At 41.1% G+C, this 20,170-nt stretch overlaps 1 protein-coding gene across 2 annotated transcripts; it reads right to left on the bottom strand.

Moving 5' to 3' along the window:
- Window positions 1–10,955: 10,955 nt before the first annotated feature.
- Window positions 10,956–12,980, bottom strand: her9 (hairy-related 9). Of its 2 annotated transcripts, none has more exons than XM_034696058.1 (4): window positions 12,552–12,980; window positions 12,283–12,378; window positions 12,082–12,169; window positions 10,956–11,971 (listed from the first exon to the last, which is right to left on the bottom strand). In XM_034696058.1, the coding sequence occupies exons 1-4, from the start codon at window positions 12,657–12,659 to the stop codon at window positions 11,391–11,393; spliced, it is 873 nt and encodes a 290-aa protein (XP_034551949.1). In that variant the 5' UTR covers window positions 12,660–12,980; the 3' UTR covers window positions 10,956–11,390. The 2 variants fall into 2 exon arrangements, with proteins under 2 accessions (XP_034551949.1, XP_034551948.1); XM_034696057.1 differs by having other exon boundaries at window positions 10,956–11,974; window positions 12,552–12,978.
- Between the last annotated feature and the right edge of the window lie 7,190 nt (window positions 12,981–20,170).

Below are 20,170 nucleotides of genomic sequence, written 5' to 3'. Positions count from 1 at the left end.
GGTTAGGAGGCTCAAACTCCGCCTCTTTACGTCACACTATGCCTGGTTGAGTTCCGCATTTCCAATATGGCTGTCACCGCCGATTGGCTTCAAAACAGCGCTCAGGAACAGATGAGTGACGTCACGGATACTACGACCATTATTTATACAGTCTATGGGTCCAAGGGACAGTCACTGCACATTTTACTGCCAAAGACTGGGAAAAGCATTCCTATGTGCTACAAAACTAGCATGATACATGAGACTTACACAGGTGCTCATATGGCAGAAGTTTTGCTAATGCTTAAGGAAGTTCATTGAAAAAGACCAACCTCTAATCACTGACATTGCATATGACTAGCTGTTACAGACATGTTATATTCTTCAATTAATCAGATATCATGATGTATCAACGAAGCGGCAACCTCCGGTCTAAAAATATGAGTCCAATGCGGAAGTGCTAAAAACTGCAGTTCATCGAAGATCCGCTTGAGGCTGGCTCCGGAAGTACCAGAAGTCACATACACATGAAAGGGAAAAAGCTGATCTTTACAGCAGAAATAAACATGTTTACAGCCTGGTACAAAAAACAAGTGTAGTCTGGATATTCTGGATATGGCAATTTCGAAGATATTGAGATTACTAGTCTTGCAATGAGAGGCACAGCTGACTGCGGGAACCCTGTAGCTGTTGGCTAGGAGGCTCAAAGCCCGCCTCTTTACATCACACTCGCTCAACAGCAGCAATATGGCGCCCGCCGACGATTGGCTTCAAAACAGCGCTTCAGAAACAGATGGGTGACGTCACGGGTACTACGTCCATATTTTATACAGTCTATGGTATCAACTCATGATCATCTTGCAATATACAGATTTTCAAAGAATTACTGTATCTTGATATTATTCTTTTTATTATTGCAGGCCTTGTATTGCTTATCATATTGTATCATGAGTCAACCGGCTATGCACTTCTAATGTTTTACACAATAATCACTACTTAAACATGCATCGCACAAGATCAGAAGAGAGTTAAACGTAACACTATGTCCACAGGGGTCACGAAAATGGAAACAAACCAAACGTCCCCTACAGGAGCTTCAAATAAAATGAAAAATGTATATTTCGATGCATGATTGAAATATGCTCTGAAAGAAGGAAAGGCATCTCTGTAGTATAAGTAGATTAAGGTCATGTTACTTTCAAAATCCTGAGTTTCTTAACTGTGATACAAAAGCTTCAACTAGTAAGACAGTTGATGAAACATTTCGCCCAAGAGGGGTTTTAAAAATGGAAATTATTGCTACTTACTATATCTTGTGTGACTCATGTTGGACTAATGTCTTCAGGGTGTCAAGCATTAAGGAACCATTTGTCTTGTGTGTGTGTGTGTGTGTGTGTGTGTGTGTGTGTGTGTGTGTGTGTGTGTGTGTGTGTGTGTGTGTGTGTGTGTGTGTGTGTGTGTGTGTGTGTGTACCCAGCTGCATTCTCAGCTCTCTTTGCCCATTCTCCGGGCGCATTTGTTTGGATTGAGCCCATCCACTTATTGACACTTGTCTCCCTTGCCTCTTGCATGACAATCCAGGCAATAAAACCACGAGTGGCGCACACACTGTTCAACAGTTACCATAAGAACAACAAGAGCAAAGAGGATGAGTGTTTACCTTCCCAGGGCATGAAAAGAGGCAGAGGGTAGAGAAAGAAAAAAGGAAAAAGAGAAAGAGAAGGGCTCACCTCATAACTCCAGCTCTCTACCACACGCAGTGCAAAGACACAATGACACGTACACTTATCACCTATACGACATTTTTAGTTTCTGCTCAGCATTTTCCATCATGTTACATGCGCAAAAGAAACTCCATGACAAAAAGGAGAGGGGAGTTGATCTACTGACATGAAAGGGGAAGCAAGAACCCGACATTTAAAAAAAAAAATGTGATGGCACGTTTTCAAATCCTGGTCACATCTGTTTTAAGGATTTGCCGTAATGTCCACAGACACACAAAGAATAGCCCGTATGAGATGGGACCAGACACCAGGACATCCTGTTTAGTCAACAGTGCCCCCCCTCCTTGCAGTGCTGAAGAGATAATTCTCTTACAACAGTGCTGCTGTCACCACCTAGGTCAGCCAGTGTCCAGAGAGGACCACAGGTCTCAATACTGTGGGATAGCTGCACGGGAAATACAGCTTTTCAACACCTCCTGAAGTGGAATATCCTTCTGTCAAATGTGCTACAACTTCATTTGCTAAATATAAGACGGTTTCCTTCATCTTCTGGCCATAATCTATAGGGAATGTATAGAATGCCAACTTTGCAGTTTTTCGTACTGTATAGAGGGAGTGGCTAAAAGCACTTTAACGCCAAGGGGAAATGTAACTTGCAGGTTATGTTCCAGTTGTAACAAAACGGTACTCTAAATCATTTAGACAGATGTTCAAATGCAGATTATCACAAAACCAGCCTTGGACTCCAACCTAAAGCTTGAGGTATGATCAATCTTTGTCAGATATGCCTGTAGCATGAGCAATCCATGGAGGGCAGTGTGGCATACACATCTTCAGAGATTGTAACTACAAAGTTTGAATAATGACATGTGAAGACAAAAGTTGCTGTTCTGAGTGAAGTCCTGTGGTGACAGTTAATTTAGTTTTGGGTATAATGCTGTATATGATTATAAACTGCATGAACAGTAAGAACACAAATATCAAACTGCAGGAGCATTTGCTTAAAATAGATATTTACAAAATAAAGATCTGTCTTTACTTATTGGACTGTTACAATTGGGGAAGGCTGTGTTGCATTAAAATTGCCTTTTCTGTATTTGTTTTTGAATAAATTTACATCTGGCTCATCTTAAATGTGAACTTTTGCCTGGCCAGATACATCATGGGCCTCCTGTTGCATTAAAACTTTCTGTTTGTTCTCTAATGCAGAACGTTCCCAATGAAAACTGGTGAGTCTGCAAACTTACCTCAAAGTGTGTTGTTTGCTGTCTTGTAGTAGTAGATGAAGGTACTAACTTCAAAAGTTTCTTAACATGATGTAAACACTCTGAAAGAGTGGAGAAGGAGAAACAAGAGAAAATGTTAAATTTTTTCACTAGCGAGTAAAATAACTGACTGGCTTTGGTATTGCTGCTGGTTGAAATAATTAGTTTAAAACTGAATCATTTAGTCATCTTAGAATCAACATCAATAGGAAATGGTCCTCTAAACCAGGGGTTCCCAAACTTTTCTGCCCGCGACCCCCAAAATAGGTGCCAAAGACTTGTGACCCCCACTGTCCCTCAAAGTGATTAAAAGTGGTTTCATTTAGCTGGTCTTCAGAAAATGACCCTACCTCTATGAGCATGTGTCTGTGTTTCCTGTGCCGTTATGAATTAATCTACTGCTACTGATGCTTTTGATAATGAACTGTTCACTAACCCTAAACTTAGGAGTCATCTGACAACAAAGAAAGACAGAAAACTCATTACATTTTCTATTTTCAAGGTTTTTATTTCAAGTTTAGAAACTATTTTTGTTGATATTTTTACTATAATAAATAAAATGTAATATTTTAAGATAACTTAAAGAAAAAAAACATTCTGGAAGACATCTCACGACCCTCTATTTGTGTCTCACGACCACCCAGAGCTGGCCTACCCACACTTTGGGAACCCCTGTTCTAAACTATCGGGACTTGAATGCACTAATGATTAGTGCATTCAAGTCCTGAGAGCTTGTGGGCCTGGATTGAATTATCAACCAACCGATCTAGCACCTTTGCTAGCTTGCAAAGTCCTATACACGTATCAAGCAAGAGTACAAAAACACTGTCTAGCCTCATTCAACGTACGAAATACTGTAAACAAACCTTGTTTCTCAATTTTTCTAGTGCAATATTCACAGCTCCCTCCTTTTTGGAACGACTTCCGTTTTGACGTTTGTCAAAAGTCCTTCAAAATAAAAGCTCTGGACTTTTCACTCCAGCATGAATCACAGACCCACTCACCACCTAATTCGGACTTTTTAAACTATATTCCCAAAAAACAGTGTTTTTTTTTTAGTATTTGTTTATTTGCAACAATAAATAGCGATCATTTGAGCCAACATTAATTATAGCCAGTGGTGGACATAGTACACAGCTTCATTACTTAAGTCAAAGTAGATACTCCATGTCAAATATTACTCCAATACAAGTGAAAGTTGCTCTGTAAGAATATTACTTGAGTTAAAGTACTGAAGTACTTGCTTTTAAAAGTACTTAAGTATTCAAAGTACTTTTTAAAAAATCTCAAAACGTTGCATCTTCACAATATGTAAATGTGATCAAGAATACATAGGAGTACATTCTCTTACATCATGTTTATCTAGAAACCATAACTTGAAATCTCTAAAAACAATACCATGGCATAAAAACAGCTGCTTAGTTACTCCAAGCTCAGACAACTTAGTTTGAAATGTTCATCTGGAATGAAATAAATGTTACGTAGCCCAACACGCCTTCTCAGGTTGGACTGTGAATTTTTGTGTGTTTGGACAGAGTGGAAAACAGGGAGAACATTTCAAACGATACGTATCATTCTTCATTTCAAAAACCTCTAACACGGGCTGAAGCTATGGCCGTGGGTGCTCAGGTGGAGAATTATAGACATCTTTACCACCTCTAAATGAACTGCCTGATCTGAGTGAAATTTTCTCTGTGTTTGCTCCACGTTCAACCGTGGGGTCAGATTTCAGAAAAGAGAAGGAAATTAATGAGCTGACGTCAAAACAAAAGTAGTGAGTATCTAGAGCACTGATAGAAATGTAGTGGAGTGAAAAGTACAATAATTGTCTTCTGAATGAAGTGGAGTAAAAGTAATAAGTTCCCCCCAAAAATAATACTCAAGTAAAGTACAGATACTCAGAAATGTACTTAAGTACAGTACTCAAGTAAATTTACTTTGTTACTGTCCACCACTGGTTATAGCTTACATTTCGGGCGAAACATGTAACCATAAGTGCCCTCCTTTCTAGTGCTCGCCTCTTGTGTCTTGGCCCTCGAAAAGTCTCTCCCATTATGGGCAGCCTTGCAGAGTGACCAACAGGCTACATTGCAAAGTGTTTACCTGATTAAATATCCAAAAGCTCATATTCATGATTGATGTGTGAGGCCATTTCCTTGTGCAGTGAAGTTTGAATCCAACATGTCAAGCAGACTATGGTGCTCTGAAATTATAGGTCATCTTTCCATGAGGGCCAGAGCAGCCATTCTCAAAATGAAGAATGACCAAGCATTATTTGAAGTCTAAATACACCCACCCTAACAAGCAACTCTAATCAACACTTAGGGCAAGGTGTATTTCATGTTATGTTTTCATTTCATGATTCCTGTGAAACAACATTCAAATAGTATAATGTAGAATTCAAAACTTAAAACTTTGATTTATAGTGAATGAGCTCTCATAGTCCAGCCGCAGTACCCTAAGGGTCCACCAGTAGGCCGCTGCCCACACTTTGGGAACCTAAGTGTTCTGAAATGAATATTTTCTATATCTCTTCCTTACCAGCAGACAATGATGGCTTTTAGTCACAGTAAAAAAAACAACAACTTTATCTTACAGGATCAATCAACTAAATAGGTCAAAGGCAGTTTCTCATGCTGCCAGCAAACCACAGAATGCGTTAATCTATGCACAGACAGACAGACAGACATGCACACACACACACACACACACACACACACACACACACACACACACACACACACGCACACACACAAGAGGGTGAACAAAAACAAAAAAACCCAGCAGAGGTAGAAAGTGGGATCTTTAATAAAGGATACATGAGTCACATCACTGCTCATGATGTTCTCAAGTGTCAAATTGGGGACACGTCTGGGCATGTTGTGAGATATACAATGAGTCACATAAGCAAACGCGTTTAAAGTGTCTGCTTTAATTATTTTTTTACTTTTATGGCACATTTGTTATTTTAATCATGTAAATAAACACCATGGTTTACAATGAATCATGTGAGATTTTGTTAATTTTAAAAGATGTTATATTATTCAGTTATGAGGTAACAATATTTCTATGGTGCTACATAGACATGGTCTCTAATTCTATTTCTTATCAATAATGAACCTGTTGTTTAGCCCATTTATAAAATGAATTAATGTTATATCATATAGAATTTACTTAAAGACTTAATACTCAGATTAAAAACACCTTACCATCCTAATGACTTTGAAATATAATCACACCTGTTCTTTTTGTCCTTTTAGCCTGATGTTGTATGAAGCACTGCAGGTGATGTTGCTCAACGATGTGCACCTGCTCTGGGTGCTCTGGGGTCAAGTCCTGACCTTAGAAAATAGTGACTTGTGGAGTGTGAGCTGTTGTACCTTGTGCTTCTCAGACAGTTTGGGTATTTTGCTCCATCGATATAGTCCTTGATCCGTGTTAAATAACTTAGTTCTTTGCGTATCAATAAATAAGGAATCCCACAGATGTTTTAGGGTATTCTCTTCATTACATTACAGTTTGCAGATTGTTGTTTGCCTCACAGGGCCACTTCAGGGTGAGGCGTAAAACAAAACATCTTTATTACTATATTGAGCTGCGTTAGGTCAAGTTTAGTCTTTTAGGCTACATCTTTGATAGCCAAATCACACATTTTTCCTTAAGGGCTACTTATACTATCATTACATCCCCAAGCTTTTTAACATCTCTAATATTAGGAAACCATTAGTTAAGTATTTATCTTGGAGAGAAGGAGAGCTAAAATAGAGTAACAGCTGCCAGAGTTGCAAGGGGAAAACAGGGATGACCCCTCAACAGATAAATACATAAATAAAATGTGTCTTCAAGTAGGGGCAGGGCTCCTTCAAGGCCACCAAGGAGTCTGCAAGATGACCTCTCGCCCTGTCAAGAGAACCCTTAACTTTCCCTTGTGGAATCTGCACCAGTTGCAAAGACCATAAGCCTCATGTCTCATGCCTTGAAACAAGAGAAGCTGCTGAAAAGCCAAACCTGGCCTCAGAAATACGTTCTGCAGACAAGCGGTGAGGATCAGGGGGAGCCCTCACGGCACCCGGACCCTGTGATATTTAATCCTGTTTGACGTGTCTCATTGCGTCTGTCCACCCTGCCTCACCTCCTCCGTCTACACACAACCAACACTTCACACCCAGCAGGGGGTAAGTGTTCCCTTACTATAAATACTGAGACAGGATGGAAGCCTGGAGAGAGCCAAAAAGAGTGAGTGGGAGGAGAAGAGCGTGCGTAGCTCAAGCATATAAGTGAACACCTGTTAATAAGGTGTCAAGGAGTCTAATATAAGGTGACACTGAATAAAATAATCTGCCGAAATAGGTCTACACTGCTAACATGATGTGCCCTTTCAAAACAAAAGCCAGGGCAAGTATCACTGTTGGATCCAATACACAGGGAAGTATTTTTTACAAGTTTCCTCAGTTCCAACACTTTCTATTTATCGGTGTCATCATTACCCACCTCTCCCTGTAAACTTTTGTGATTCTCAAGAAAACAGGCGCAAGGAGAAACACACAAACACAGAGACTGACACAAATACTGATGGCTTTTTGTATGTTTCAGCCCTGCCTCTCCCCTTGTACCAGAACCTGTGGTCAAAGCATGCAGAACATTTCCTTCTGACCCTCTAGCTGCACAATCTTCAGCTTGAGGAGCAAATATAGCCTGTCATCACAGACTGTGGAGCTCTCAAACAGTCCAAGTCACAGCAGGGAGGCCTCCTTCCTAGATTCAAGTACAGAATTGGAGGACAGGTGTCAGAGCAACAAGTAAAAATTGGTTTTCTGCTGGGTTTGATCTGCTGCTGTTGCATGTGTCTGTATACGAGCAAGAGTTGATGATTAAAAAAGTATGTTTTTGGCTTTATGTTTCAACCCAGCATATGGAAATAACCAGGAAAAACACCTGATAAGTTACTATAGCTGTTTGTAACAGGCAGAAGTTGTACTATGTAATCTTCATTGTCCCTATCAAATAAACTATGTAAAATAAAATAAAATAAAAAGTATGTCTCTTGATTATGCAAACAAAGTATTGGCATTTGTGGAACATTTAAAGCACCACAGGTTGAGTAAGGAGACTTATTCTAAATTCAATGAGATCACTCCTAGATCCATTTTTTTATTGTATGGTTATAATATGTGTCACCAGAAAGGTTTTAGTAACTGATCAAGATTTTCCAACCAAAAGTTGTAGAAGTTATAATTCTTAAACCATTAAACCATCTTCAGACAAATGAAACTGACAAAAAAAGAACTCTTGCATGACTTCCTTATTTCAGTTCAGTAAAGATAAACCAAAGCCTTGCTGGCATAGGAAAAATACTTGCACACTGTGAGTATTTATTTTCGTTCCCACATTATTGGTTTTAGAAACTTAAGCTCCCCCTGGTTCTGTGTTCTCCCCTGGTTTTGAAGTTTTGTAGAACTGCATTTAAAGACGCAGCTCTCATTGAAAACGTCTGTGCTTGAAACTGCATACAAAAAACATTTTGTGCTGGCAAAACAAGGCCCTGATGCAACAATAGTTGTTGTAAATTTGGAGGGAGATGTGATGTTAAAGGTTTGGCGGCAACGTGGTGCGCGCGTTCCTCCATTCAGTCGCTAATGAGAATGATAATTTGTGGCTCCTCTGATGACCCCTACCCCTCCTTCAATGGCGACTTCTCCCTGGGGACGTGATGGCGCAGGTCCCCGAGGGACATCTAACCATCTCTAGGAATCCTTTTCATCACCAAACTGAGATTCCCGCCTGATTCCAATACTGCACGTTTTCTTGTTGATAATATAAAAAAAACTGACCAAAGAAACAACATATTACTGAGGAGTCAACTAGCCCACATCTTGTTATTCTATCAGCTATAGGCCCACATATCAGTAAAGCTATAGGCATACTGTATGTCAGCCCAGATATGTTCTGCTATATCTGCTGATGTATTCTCTTTGTTGTTGATATGATTCTTTTGGCGCATCTTTCTCCCTGCCCCGGATTCTTCGGAACGTTAAATTCCCTGCTGTAACATAACACTGTAGTTTGGGTGTCTGAGTAAAATGATTAACTTCTGATTTCTTTGTGTTCCGCCATACTTCACTTTAGTCATAACCACAGGGCTTGTGCAGCAGCTTTAACCTGATTTTGCCAAAATCCTACAAAACATTGCAGTATAAAAATAGAACGACCCCAGTCAACTTCTCATGTGAGCGTTTTATCCAAGTCCCCCCACGATTCCTCATGTTTACACCGAACCAAGCTCGCTTCTTGGCGGCCACGCGTGTGTGTTCGCCTCCTCACCTCCGCCTGCCAGCGGGGATTTACTGACTGGCGCAGTGCCCGACCGCAGGCAGACTAGTTCGCTCGGTTCTCACGACCTCAGCTTCACAAAGGCATCTCTGAACTATTAACTCAGACACGAAGGCAGTAGGAATGACCACAGAAGCCACACACGCTGCCAACTGGTGTTTCAGTTGCCTGCTCGCTGGAGGAAGCTGCTGCAGCATCACTGGCAGCGTGGTTTCAGTGTGCCATTTACCCACGGTGTCATCTGCAGGGCACTGGCACTCAGCAGGGTGAAAGCGAGAACGCAACTAAACGATTGAACAAGGCAGCCCAACTGTTAAAGGGAAATGATTACAAGAGGATGTGAAAGCTGTCAGTGACAAATAAACATGCACAATCACGCCAAGTTATAGAAAAACATTTATCAACAGTCCAGCAACTTCCAACTTCTCTACCAATAGATAGTTCCCGATTCCCAAATAATGTCTTTTCCAACACTTCATAATTTTAAGTCAGTTAATTCCTCACGAACTATTTTCAAGCTTACATTAAAGCATAAAACTCTTCCACTTACATTTTATTTTCAAGAGTAGTGTTTGTGCTTTGGGTATATTTACGCACATTACTGGGGGGCTGAAAGTGTTTATCTTATGTGTACTGGTGGTCTGTCAGGGCTAAAAACACTTGAAAGCTGACTTATGTTTGGCCTGTGGCAACCATGCGCACCCACGACGCGCCGCTAGAGTATTGAATGTTAAGGGGTTTTGACCAGGCTGTAACCTAATTCCGAGTAAAGGGGCCCTCTGACTGCAAGTGGCTGACACACGGCAAGCGCCACGCCGACCGACACGGAGACACAGCCCTTAGTTCCGGACTTCACTCGCCGTGGGAGGAAAATTTACACACAGGGATAAACAGACAGGGTGGGAGATGGACAGAGCCCTGCAAGGGGTGAGCACTGGCCAGATAGACCAAGAATTCAGCATTGACAAATGTTAAATATTATGCCAGGGGGAGGTAGGCATAGGCTGATCTTGGAAAAAAAAATAGAAGTCATAATGAAATGTAAGATGACTTCCTTCAGGTTTCGGCGCCATCAAACAAACAAAAGTCTCACCAAGTTCCCTCGTTTTCTTCTTCATTGAGGTGAAGGCCCACTGGGAGTGGATTTGAACAATTGGTGCACAAAAGGACGCGAGGATCCTTCCATATTCTTCTTTCACTGAGGCAATCTGTTAGTGACATTAACCCCTGAGCGCATTTCCCAGGCTCATGAATAGGGTTTAAGACTTCTCAAAGCTCCCGCTGCATACAGGATGAGACCCCTTTCAAACTTTTAATTACCTTTATAGCAATAGAAAGATACACCCCCATTGTCCCCTTGACCATTCTCCAGCAGGCCAGATGTAAAGAGCTCCCGCCGAACTGGTGACAAGGTGGATACTTCAGACTTACCAAATGAATTGAGTTCATATTAGGAGCATAATCTACAGGTTGCATTGTTTTTTTGCCGTCGACATGAGTCCGTTTAAATGTTATATTGCTATTATTTTCTTCCACTCATAAACCCGACTTTTATGCATAGGCTACTTTTAACTCAAAACTTCAACTTCAAAGTGACCCTAATAATACCAAAATCAAGCAACTTGGACAACATAGAAACAGGCGTAAGACAGGGAACTTATTTTCTGAAATTTGTTTTATTAAAACAATGGGCCATCACCCAACTTCACTTTTTTCTTTTCAACACAAACAACAGAGAATATAAAACACAGCTTTGGTTTAACAATCAATAGCAACTCTGTACAAAACTAAACCTTTTCATAAAAAGTACTTCGTAACAAAAATCTCCTATAAATCTTCCATCTGCATGTACAGCATTTATCACCGACATCCAAATGTTGGAATCTGGTGATAAATAATAAACAATATGCCATGTAAGGCAAACCCTGTTTCATAAAACGAAACAACGAAAACTATGGGGGCTTTAAGTGGTTGGAGTTACCGTCCCATAGCGGGACAGTTCCAGGTTTAGCCCCATAAACAGTTGTTTGTGCAGTCAGTTAAATGTCTAAAAGTAATGCAAACTGGATTCACATGCGTCTCTAATCCATGGCTACCAAGGCCGCCACACAGGCTCGCTGCTCTCTGAGCCGGTGCTGACCCCGACCGGGCTGACCGCTTGGGATCCCCCGGAAAAGGACGTCATGCCGTGGACTGGAGATGCTGCTGTTGGCGCGGAGCTGCCGTGCACCGGGCTGGCGTTCAGCGCAACAGGCACTCCTGCGTTTGCGTAAAGGGGGATGACGGGGGCTGTGGCGGAGGCAAAGGCCGGGTTGGGGATCAGAAAAGCGAACTGTCCGTCTGTTGCGGGCACCAGCTGGAACCCACCAAAGACCTTCGGGGAGACGGCCTCTGCTGGACTGAGTTTGGAGCCCATAGTGGGGCCGCTGATGGGCAGGGTGGAGGGGAGCTGCACGTGGAGGGGCTGAGCAAGGTGAGCCTGTTGAGACGCGGCCTGCTGCTGGTAGTTCATGGACATCATCTGGCCCATGCAGCTGGACAGGTGGTTGAGGAGCCTGGACCTCACCTCTGTGTTCACACCCTCTGAGGTGGAGAGGAATCGGGTCACCTCGTTCATGCACTCGTTGAATCCAGCTCTGTATTTGCTGAGGACGGTGACGTCTGCTGAGAGCGCTGCTGGAGGAAAGAAATAGATGAATATTAGTTTAAAGTTTTTGCATTTTTGCTGCTTCAGTGATAGTTCTTAATGTTCACAGTGTGCGTTTATAAAGACATAAACTTACCGCTCATCTGAACGCGCTGCAGGTTCCTCAGGTGCTTCACTGTCATCTCTAGGATGTCTGCTTTTTCAAGCTTTGAGTGTCTGGAGCTCTGCAGGAAGAAAAATAGAAAAGTTGAGTTTGTATTCAAATAGTTTTTAAAACGTACTGATCCTTTAACATGGAAGTGTAGTGAAAAGCATCAATCGTGTTTTTTTTACTTACATCTTTTTTAAGTGCGTCCAGGATGAGAGTCTTGAGCTGACCGAGGCTTTCATTAATTCTCGCTCTTCGGCGTTTTTCCATGATTGGTTTGGATGACTGCAAAAGGAAAACAATGCTTCATTAAAAACGTGTTCGTTAAGCATGCCAATCAACTTCCACACTGCATGACATGTCGTTAAAACAAGTGAGTTAACTTTATTGCAAACTTTTGCACAACTTTTTATATAAAAGCCACAACGTATTTGTCTGTGAAAACACAGAATCCTTACTTTTCTATGCTCGCTCGCGTTTTTCGGTTTGTCCGGTGTGTGTGATCCATTTGCAGGCGCACCAGCGATAGGAGATGCCGTCTGCTTTTCCATAGTGTCAGCTGGCATTTTTGGCGAAAACAGGTAAAAAGTTGAAAGAAATAAATCCTCTTCGGAGCGAAGAATGAAAAAGCTGAGGACAAAAATCTGGAGATGTCTCAACGCTTCAAGTAGGGCCGCTGCAGAACATGTAATAGATGCCTGGGCAGTCCCGCCGATCACTTCGCTTTCTGTCGCTTGTTATCACTGAGCTGTCATCTGAGTACAGTGAGCGTGCGTTTGCTGCGCGCGGGGCCGACTCTCTGCATCTGCAGCTGACACACGCCGCGGCGGTACTTATAGACGGCTCGCGTGCTCCCTGTTCGTGTGAAACCTTCTCTGCATTCTTTCCCACACTCGCGTCAGCCAATAGCAGAGAGGACTCACCCATTGGGCGCGGGGCAGACCGCTGATTGGACAACACCCCCGCGGGCCGTCAGTCACGCGCTGCTCAATCAGCCCTGCAGGGACAAACAACAAAGCGGAGCGAGCAGCGGCGGCCGGGCCGGGCTGTGAAGTGATAAGGGAGGGGAATGAGCTGGATGTTTGCTTCCAACTTTGCTCCGTGCTCGTCAAAAATGTTAGACTGCTTGGTGTGTGTGTAGGGAAGAATGTAGAGTCTGTATTGACAAAAGGCTTTTACAGTTTAGCCAGAAGCCAACTTTTGACAGTGAGCTGTTGAGGACAAGAACTTTTATAGAACCTGTGTAGTTACTTAGACAGAGTTATACAACTTTTTTGGCTGAAAATATATTCATACTTCTGTCAAATGTCTTTGGTGGTAAATTAGTAATGTGTGTTGGATGTTCTACAGGTGGCATTACCCGAATATTTCTGTAGCACACTTCTTGAAACTGTTCGTGCCTGTTGCAGCTAAGGAAACAAGCTTTAGTTTATTAATGCATACACATTTCTTGGCTTTATACATAAACAAACACTTTCCTCTATTTTAAGACTCTTGCGCCTCCAAGGAGAGGGCATCTGTAACGGCACGCGAGGCGGTTTGCAGTAGCACGCACCAAGCCAATGGCATGCGGTCACTTTATGCAAATATAGCAAGCAGCTCTGTGATTGGATGAGTGAACGGCTCTGTGTCAATCATCCAGGAGCGGGAGCCGCTCAAAGGGGAAGAGGGGGGAGACGAGGAGGAGGAGGGGGCACATCTGTCCGCGTGCCATTCGCGCAGTCTTCCCCGGTCTACGCGGAGCACGTGCCAAAACCTGGAGATTACAGCCTAGAGACCGAGGAGCACACGATGTCAGTGTGTTATTAAAGGTGTAAAACAGACCTAATAGAATACAAAACAAATTGAATACAGAAAAAAAACGTAGTTTAATGGTATTTTGGCTGCATTATGAACAGACTATTTTGAAAGCTGAATCTATTTCTCCGATGAAGGGGTGGCAGTTAACCTTACAGTATAATAAATCCTCTGAGTTTTCTGACTTAAAGAAAATCACCGCAATTTCCCAGAAATACATATATGCATTACAAATAGCTTATGGTCATGTATGATATTCCTAACGAAATACATTTTAAAAAACTGCTTGATTTTCATTTTCTACCTATACAGCTTAGGGGCTTTACATTGGAAACGAACGTGGAATAAAAAAAAAAACTAAAATATTTCCATATACATTTAGATGCCCACACGTCCTTTCCATCAGTTTTCTGTGCGTGTGTTCAAAGTAAGGTGTGATGTTTGAAAGGAATGAGCACCATCTAGCGGCTCATTTAAAAAGCGCTCCACTAACTTATGATGCATCCTAGAGCATCTACCAAACCAAATCAACTTATGCACCTGAGGTTTGACGCTCCAAGTGACTCCAGTATAGATTTCATAGTATGCTCTGTGCAATTTAAAAAAAAAAGTTGTGTGTTTTAAATTGGTTGTAATGTTACTATTCATCTTGCTTTACTGGTATTTTTTTCAACAGCATAATATGTCCTATAAAAGTCCTCTGAATTTCTTTATTTCTTTTATTAAATGTGACAGTGTGCTGTGTTAGAAAGACATAAAAATGGGTTAAACTTTTGTGGGAGATGAGGAAAAGTTGTCTTCTTGTGCCTTTTTATAGAGGTGACCACAAGGTGGCACAACTGTGTCTGAAAGACTGTAGTGAACAAGTGGATGTCAAAGAAATTGATGAAAAACTGTCAAAATAACTAAATAACAAAATAAGTTTAACCATAGCAAAAACAAACATGGACTATGTCTCTGGATTGGACAGCTGGAGAAAAGAGATACAACGTCAGGAGAGACACCAGAGGCACCAAATCCTGTCAGGACCTGGAGTTGATCCAACAATAGTGCTACCAGGACTATAAGTTCTTCACAGGGGGTGCCTGCTCTCCCAACTGGGCTAAACCAGCGCCCCATAGACATTTCAAGTGTACTGTAAAACCTCCAAACAGGGGGATTTTAGTGTGCATCCTGCATTTATCATGTATATTAATCTTATACTAAAGCATATATGTATACCAGCATACAATCAAATACATGCATCCTGTACACCTACAGGAAGATGTAGAGAGGCCGGCATGTGCTTTCTAAGACTGTTAATACTACATAGTAAACTAACTTTAGAAAGTATAGTCTGAAAATCCCTTAATTTTATGAAAAGTTTTAAGTGTAGGATTATAAAGGATATATTTATATATGATTGATAAAGTAAGCTTTGATGTTTTTTCTTGTATGCAAAGTAGTTTTTTGCAAGTTAACTATCAAAAGGTAATAAATCCAGCAAAAACTGAGAGAATTTAGTGAAACAGAAAGAAAATACAAATTAAAAACACGTTTTGAAAAATGTAACAACTTTTTGTAAAAGTTGCAGGTCACTTTTAAATCTGCAACTGTGGAGACACAAATGAAAGCTTTATTAGAGTGAGCAGCAGATTTCCATGTTAAACCAGTGCGTGCACTGTATTAATAGGGGTGTTACAGAGTCTAAGGGGGCGAAGATGTCAGTAATCTTTATCCCGATGACAAAGTCTGTGATCCTCTTTTTCTCTGCAGTCTATAGAAACAGACCCAATGTAATAAAAATTTGCTAAGCCCTTCTTCAGTTCTTTCTCAGAGTATCAGTCATTGTTCAGTCACTCATGATGTCGCCCTGATCTGTACTGAGGCATGCAGGACACTTGTTTACCCAGGATCCTGAGCTTTAAGGGCCAGCTGTGTGTGCTTGGGCTCACATCGCTTTTATTTGCTTTCGAATCGGCCCGAATGATGCTGATCTTATTCAACACAACTGCTCCCTCTACATGTGGATTTAGTGGGATTTTGGATTAAATAATTCTGCATAGGTGGAGCAGCACCTGTTGAACCTGATCTGAAGTCAGACCAAGTCAGAAAACGTCTGGTATTTCAAAACCTCTCCATCAATAATTTGCCCTCTTCATTCCTGCATTTCAAAGACTCAAGACAACAAAGAGAGGAGGAATTCTCCTTCAACTGAATGAAACTTTTTGGGGGACTCCACTATTAGAGCATCATTAAAGCTGATGCCGACATCACAGACCGCAGGAATGCAGAGAACAGAAAACACGGCTGTTTTTAAGAGTCTATCAACATTCACCAGACAAGAGGCAAGAGCACTTTGCTTTTTGACTTAGCTTTATGAGCTACAGGTCTGCAGGGCGACATCAAAGGGCCCAGAAGGATGGAGAAGCTGTGTTTGCAGATTTAGCAGAGTTCAGTAGTCTGTTGTCCAGATCCGGGGAATGCTCAGTCGCTTCTTTTCTCTGCTGCCTGCTTCATTTGTTGTACAATGAGCCTGTGCACTTCTCCAAATCCACAAGCAGAATGCAGGAGCAGAGTCAATTATATCTGTATTAGCTGGTGTCGTCTGGGCAATCCCTTTATACACAACCCCCCAATCAAGTGCTGGTAGATGTGTTTACAGCCATGAATCCCCAATACTGAGGAGTTACAATGACTGTCTGGGTGGCTTTTGGTTTATGTTAGACACTGTGGCTGTTTTTGGGCAATAGAGCAGGAGAGTGAATAAAATGGGATGCTGCTAAACTTGTAACAAGACCATGTTGGAGTTCTAATTAAACAGATGTTAAATCTGAGAGTCCAATAGATTAAAAGTTTGATCTTTTCTAATGAGACATGCTGAGAATGTAAACCATGATATTTACAAATGACAATTTTCATGTACTGGCACCTAACTTTATCAGTTCTGTTTCAGATTACTTTTATCCCCTCCTAAATTGTGAACCTTTTACTGTGTTACAATTACTCGACAACTCCCCCTTTAGATAAAGTTATAGATTCAAATTTGATAAAAAGATCTAATTGAAACAGAACGGTTAATATTTACTGAAATGTTGCAGCAAATAGGCGCTGATTGTTAAAATCAGGGCAATTTTTCAATACCGATGTTTGAAATAAATATTCAGCTGATAGCTGATTGTGATGTTTTTTTCCATTTCTTCTTTCATTTGTTGTGTCGGTTTTTCAAAGAGCTATGAGATTGATGTATTCACATTGTTGCTTATAGTCCCTCCTCTTAAAATGTCGCCAAAACCTCTTGCAAACTGATCTTTCTTGGAGACAGTGTAAAGCTCCAACACTGCCGACAATTTCTTTCATATTTGACAATGAAAACATATTTATTTTATTTATTATTATTTTTTTTAACCAGGAGAAAACCACATTGAGATTAATAATCTCTTTTTCAAGTGTGTCCTGGCCAAGATCAGCAGCAGCACATTCCAGAAAAGTTACAGAAAAACAACATATAATTCTAAAACATTACAAAATATCATAGGTTTCAGAATAAAAGTCATCAGTCAAAGCATCTACCTCAAGAGCCTTCAGTCTGCTTTTAAAAACATTTAAAGAGACATGCTCACTCAAACCCAGGCTCTCCTGCAACAGGTTCCAGGCTGCAGGAGCAGCATATCTAAAACTCTTTTGACCCATTTCAAGACGCTCTCTGGGGACTGAAAGCAAAAGCAAGTTTTGTGACTGGGTCACAGAGCGGAGACTGTAGCTTCCAGTTTTTTTTAAATGAACAAAATCGCAAAAATATGAGAGAAGCAAGTTAAGAAGTGCCTTATAAACAAGGACATGCCAGTGATGTACCCTACGGGTAGACAATGCAGTCCAGCCAACTCGAGCATACAGGGAGCAGTGATGGGTTAGAGATTTAAAACCTGTAATGAACTTCAGAGCTCCATGAAAAACTGTGTCCAGAGAGTGAAGGCAATGAGTGGATGCATGCATATATAAAACATCACCATAATCAATCAAAGGCATGAAGGTAGCATCAACAAGTTTTCAACAGGTGCCCAATAAAATACATTTTCTCTGAACCAGCTGGCAGGTATACCAGCTTGACAGCACAAAAAATTGATGCATACAAAGAAACATCGGCCACTGACATTGGTGCATGGTACACGGGCTGATGTCTGTCAACAGCGCGAATATAGGCTGATACCGCTGTTCAACTGAAACATTGTTGTATCCCTTGTATTTTATCAAGCTACTTCCACAGCTTGGATTTTGATAACACTAAGCCCAGTAGTCCAGTAGTCCAACTCCATCTGAATTCAGAAACCATTGGTTGATGTCACTGATGTTTATACAGTCTATGTTTCTGTGTGCCATAAACCCCCTGCCTTACAGAGGTATCTGTTTTAATTTCAGTCTGTTTCATGATCAGCTAAAAACTCCTCACAGGAGCTTTAAAAAACCCTTCGGAGAAGTACATTACCTCAGTGTCCGTATTTGCATTTAGTGATTATGCATTTGGTAAGAACATTTAGTTAAAATACTCTTACACTTTTTTCTGCACTGACATTGCAAGTACAGGACTCTTGCTTGTGATGGACAGATTTGACGGTAAAGGATCTGAATACTTCCTCAAACACCAGATCAAGAAACAGGACGATGATCAGGACACAGACATTTGAAGCTGTGTTTCCAAATCAGGGATGACAGCTGGACTTCAAAGCTCCTGTTAGTACTGGTTAGCGCTGCGAGGTTCCTGAAACAAGTAAAGCCAAGATCCCAACAACAGCAGATCTAAGCCTCTGAATGAAAGGACACCTGTGGCTGCTGCATTCACCTCCCACTTTAAGTAGAGGGATTTACAGAATCCCATAAACACAGGGTTGATGATTCATTGCACAATCTAATTAAAGTAAATATTAAAGTATTAAGGTTAACAAATATTTGTGTAAAAATATGTGCACTTTTCCTCAGAGATTGGCATAAGATCTGAAGGGATTTTCTCCTGCCAGGATGAGATATTTCCCGGGCATTGTTGTTAGGGATTTCTAACAATTGGGAGTGGCCAGATCCATTAAAGAATTTTTTTTAACACCCATCAATTGTGCTGGTATTAAAAAAGCTATTTTCCTCTTCATCTATCCCCTGTTTGATGTATTACCAGGACTGCAGGGTGCTTTACAAGAGGCCAGAATCTGAATAAATTAATATGAATCTGGAAATATTTCTCATGGCATTACAAGGGCTGGTGCATTCAGTCAAAAGGCTTCAAAGCTGCATGTTTGCACCACAAATGTGAGAAAAAAGTGGAATTTCTTCATGGACTTTCACTTTATTCTTCTTTAATCTCATTACTCCCTTGGCTGTTTTCATACCTGCAACGGGAAAAAAACCCTGAGATCAATTATATTTGCCTCACTTTTCAAGCGCCTTGTTGTCATTTTGCCATCTGCAGACCAGCATGTCCAGTACAATGTGGTGCATTCACAGAGCCTCTTTGGCTTTCTGAAGAGAGAGAGACCCCTTTTCTCTTGCTTCTCGCCCCAATTCAGGCCTTTCTTCTCCCTTTTAAGTGGGCTGTTGATGAGGTTAGTCTAATCAGATTAAGTCAACTCACATTGGTCTCTGCAGTTTGTTTTCCTCCCAAAGGCGTCCTGACATCTCCTATACTTCTCCTTTATCCTCCTCTTTGCACTTTTCATCCAGGCTTCCACCCAAAAAAACCCTTTCAGCACAGGGCCCAATGGACTCCTTTATAAACCGCAGTTCCCCAACGATATAGGTTATTTAGAATGGGTCACTACACTGCTATACATGGGAAAGGCCTTTAAAGTTGTGCAGTGACGCATTTGGACATTTCCACTGGTGTCTGTGTGAATGCCAGAGATTAGGTAAACACAAAGCTCTAAATCAAATTTTGGGAATTGCTGGAACCTTTAATTTGATTCCTGAATAAATGTTGGAGGGACGGTTTGTAAATTACAAGCCTTTAATGCAATCTCCACTTTTATCTGGAGGCTTGGACGAGAGAGGTGGTTTCACGGCCAACTTGTTAAAGAGTTTTTAAATGAAAAGAAAAGGGTTTGATTGTTTAGATTGCACAAGATGTGGCTGCTTTGCTCAGTGGATTAAAGACATTATTATCCATTTAGATTAGCCTTTTGGATTTATGACTTGAAAAAAAAATCCTGAAAGCATCTATGGTCAAATCAAAAGATTTGTTTCGGTGAGCATAATTTAGTCAAAGAGTTAAGTTTTGTTGATCTTAACTTTTAGTGTCATTGAATAGTTATGTCAG

The sequence above is a fragment of the Notolabrus celidotus genome, chromosome 11 (assembly GCF_009762535.1).
Source record: "Notolabrus celidotus isolate fNotCel1 chromosome 11, fNotCel1.pri, whole genome shotgun sequence".
Classification (NCBI taxonomy): domain Eukaryota; kingdom Metazoa; phylum Chordata; class Actinopteri; order Labriformes; family Labridae; genus Notolabrus; species Notolabrus celidotus.
This window is presented reverse-complemented; position numbering and strand designations above follow the sequence as displayed.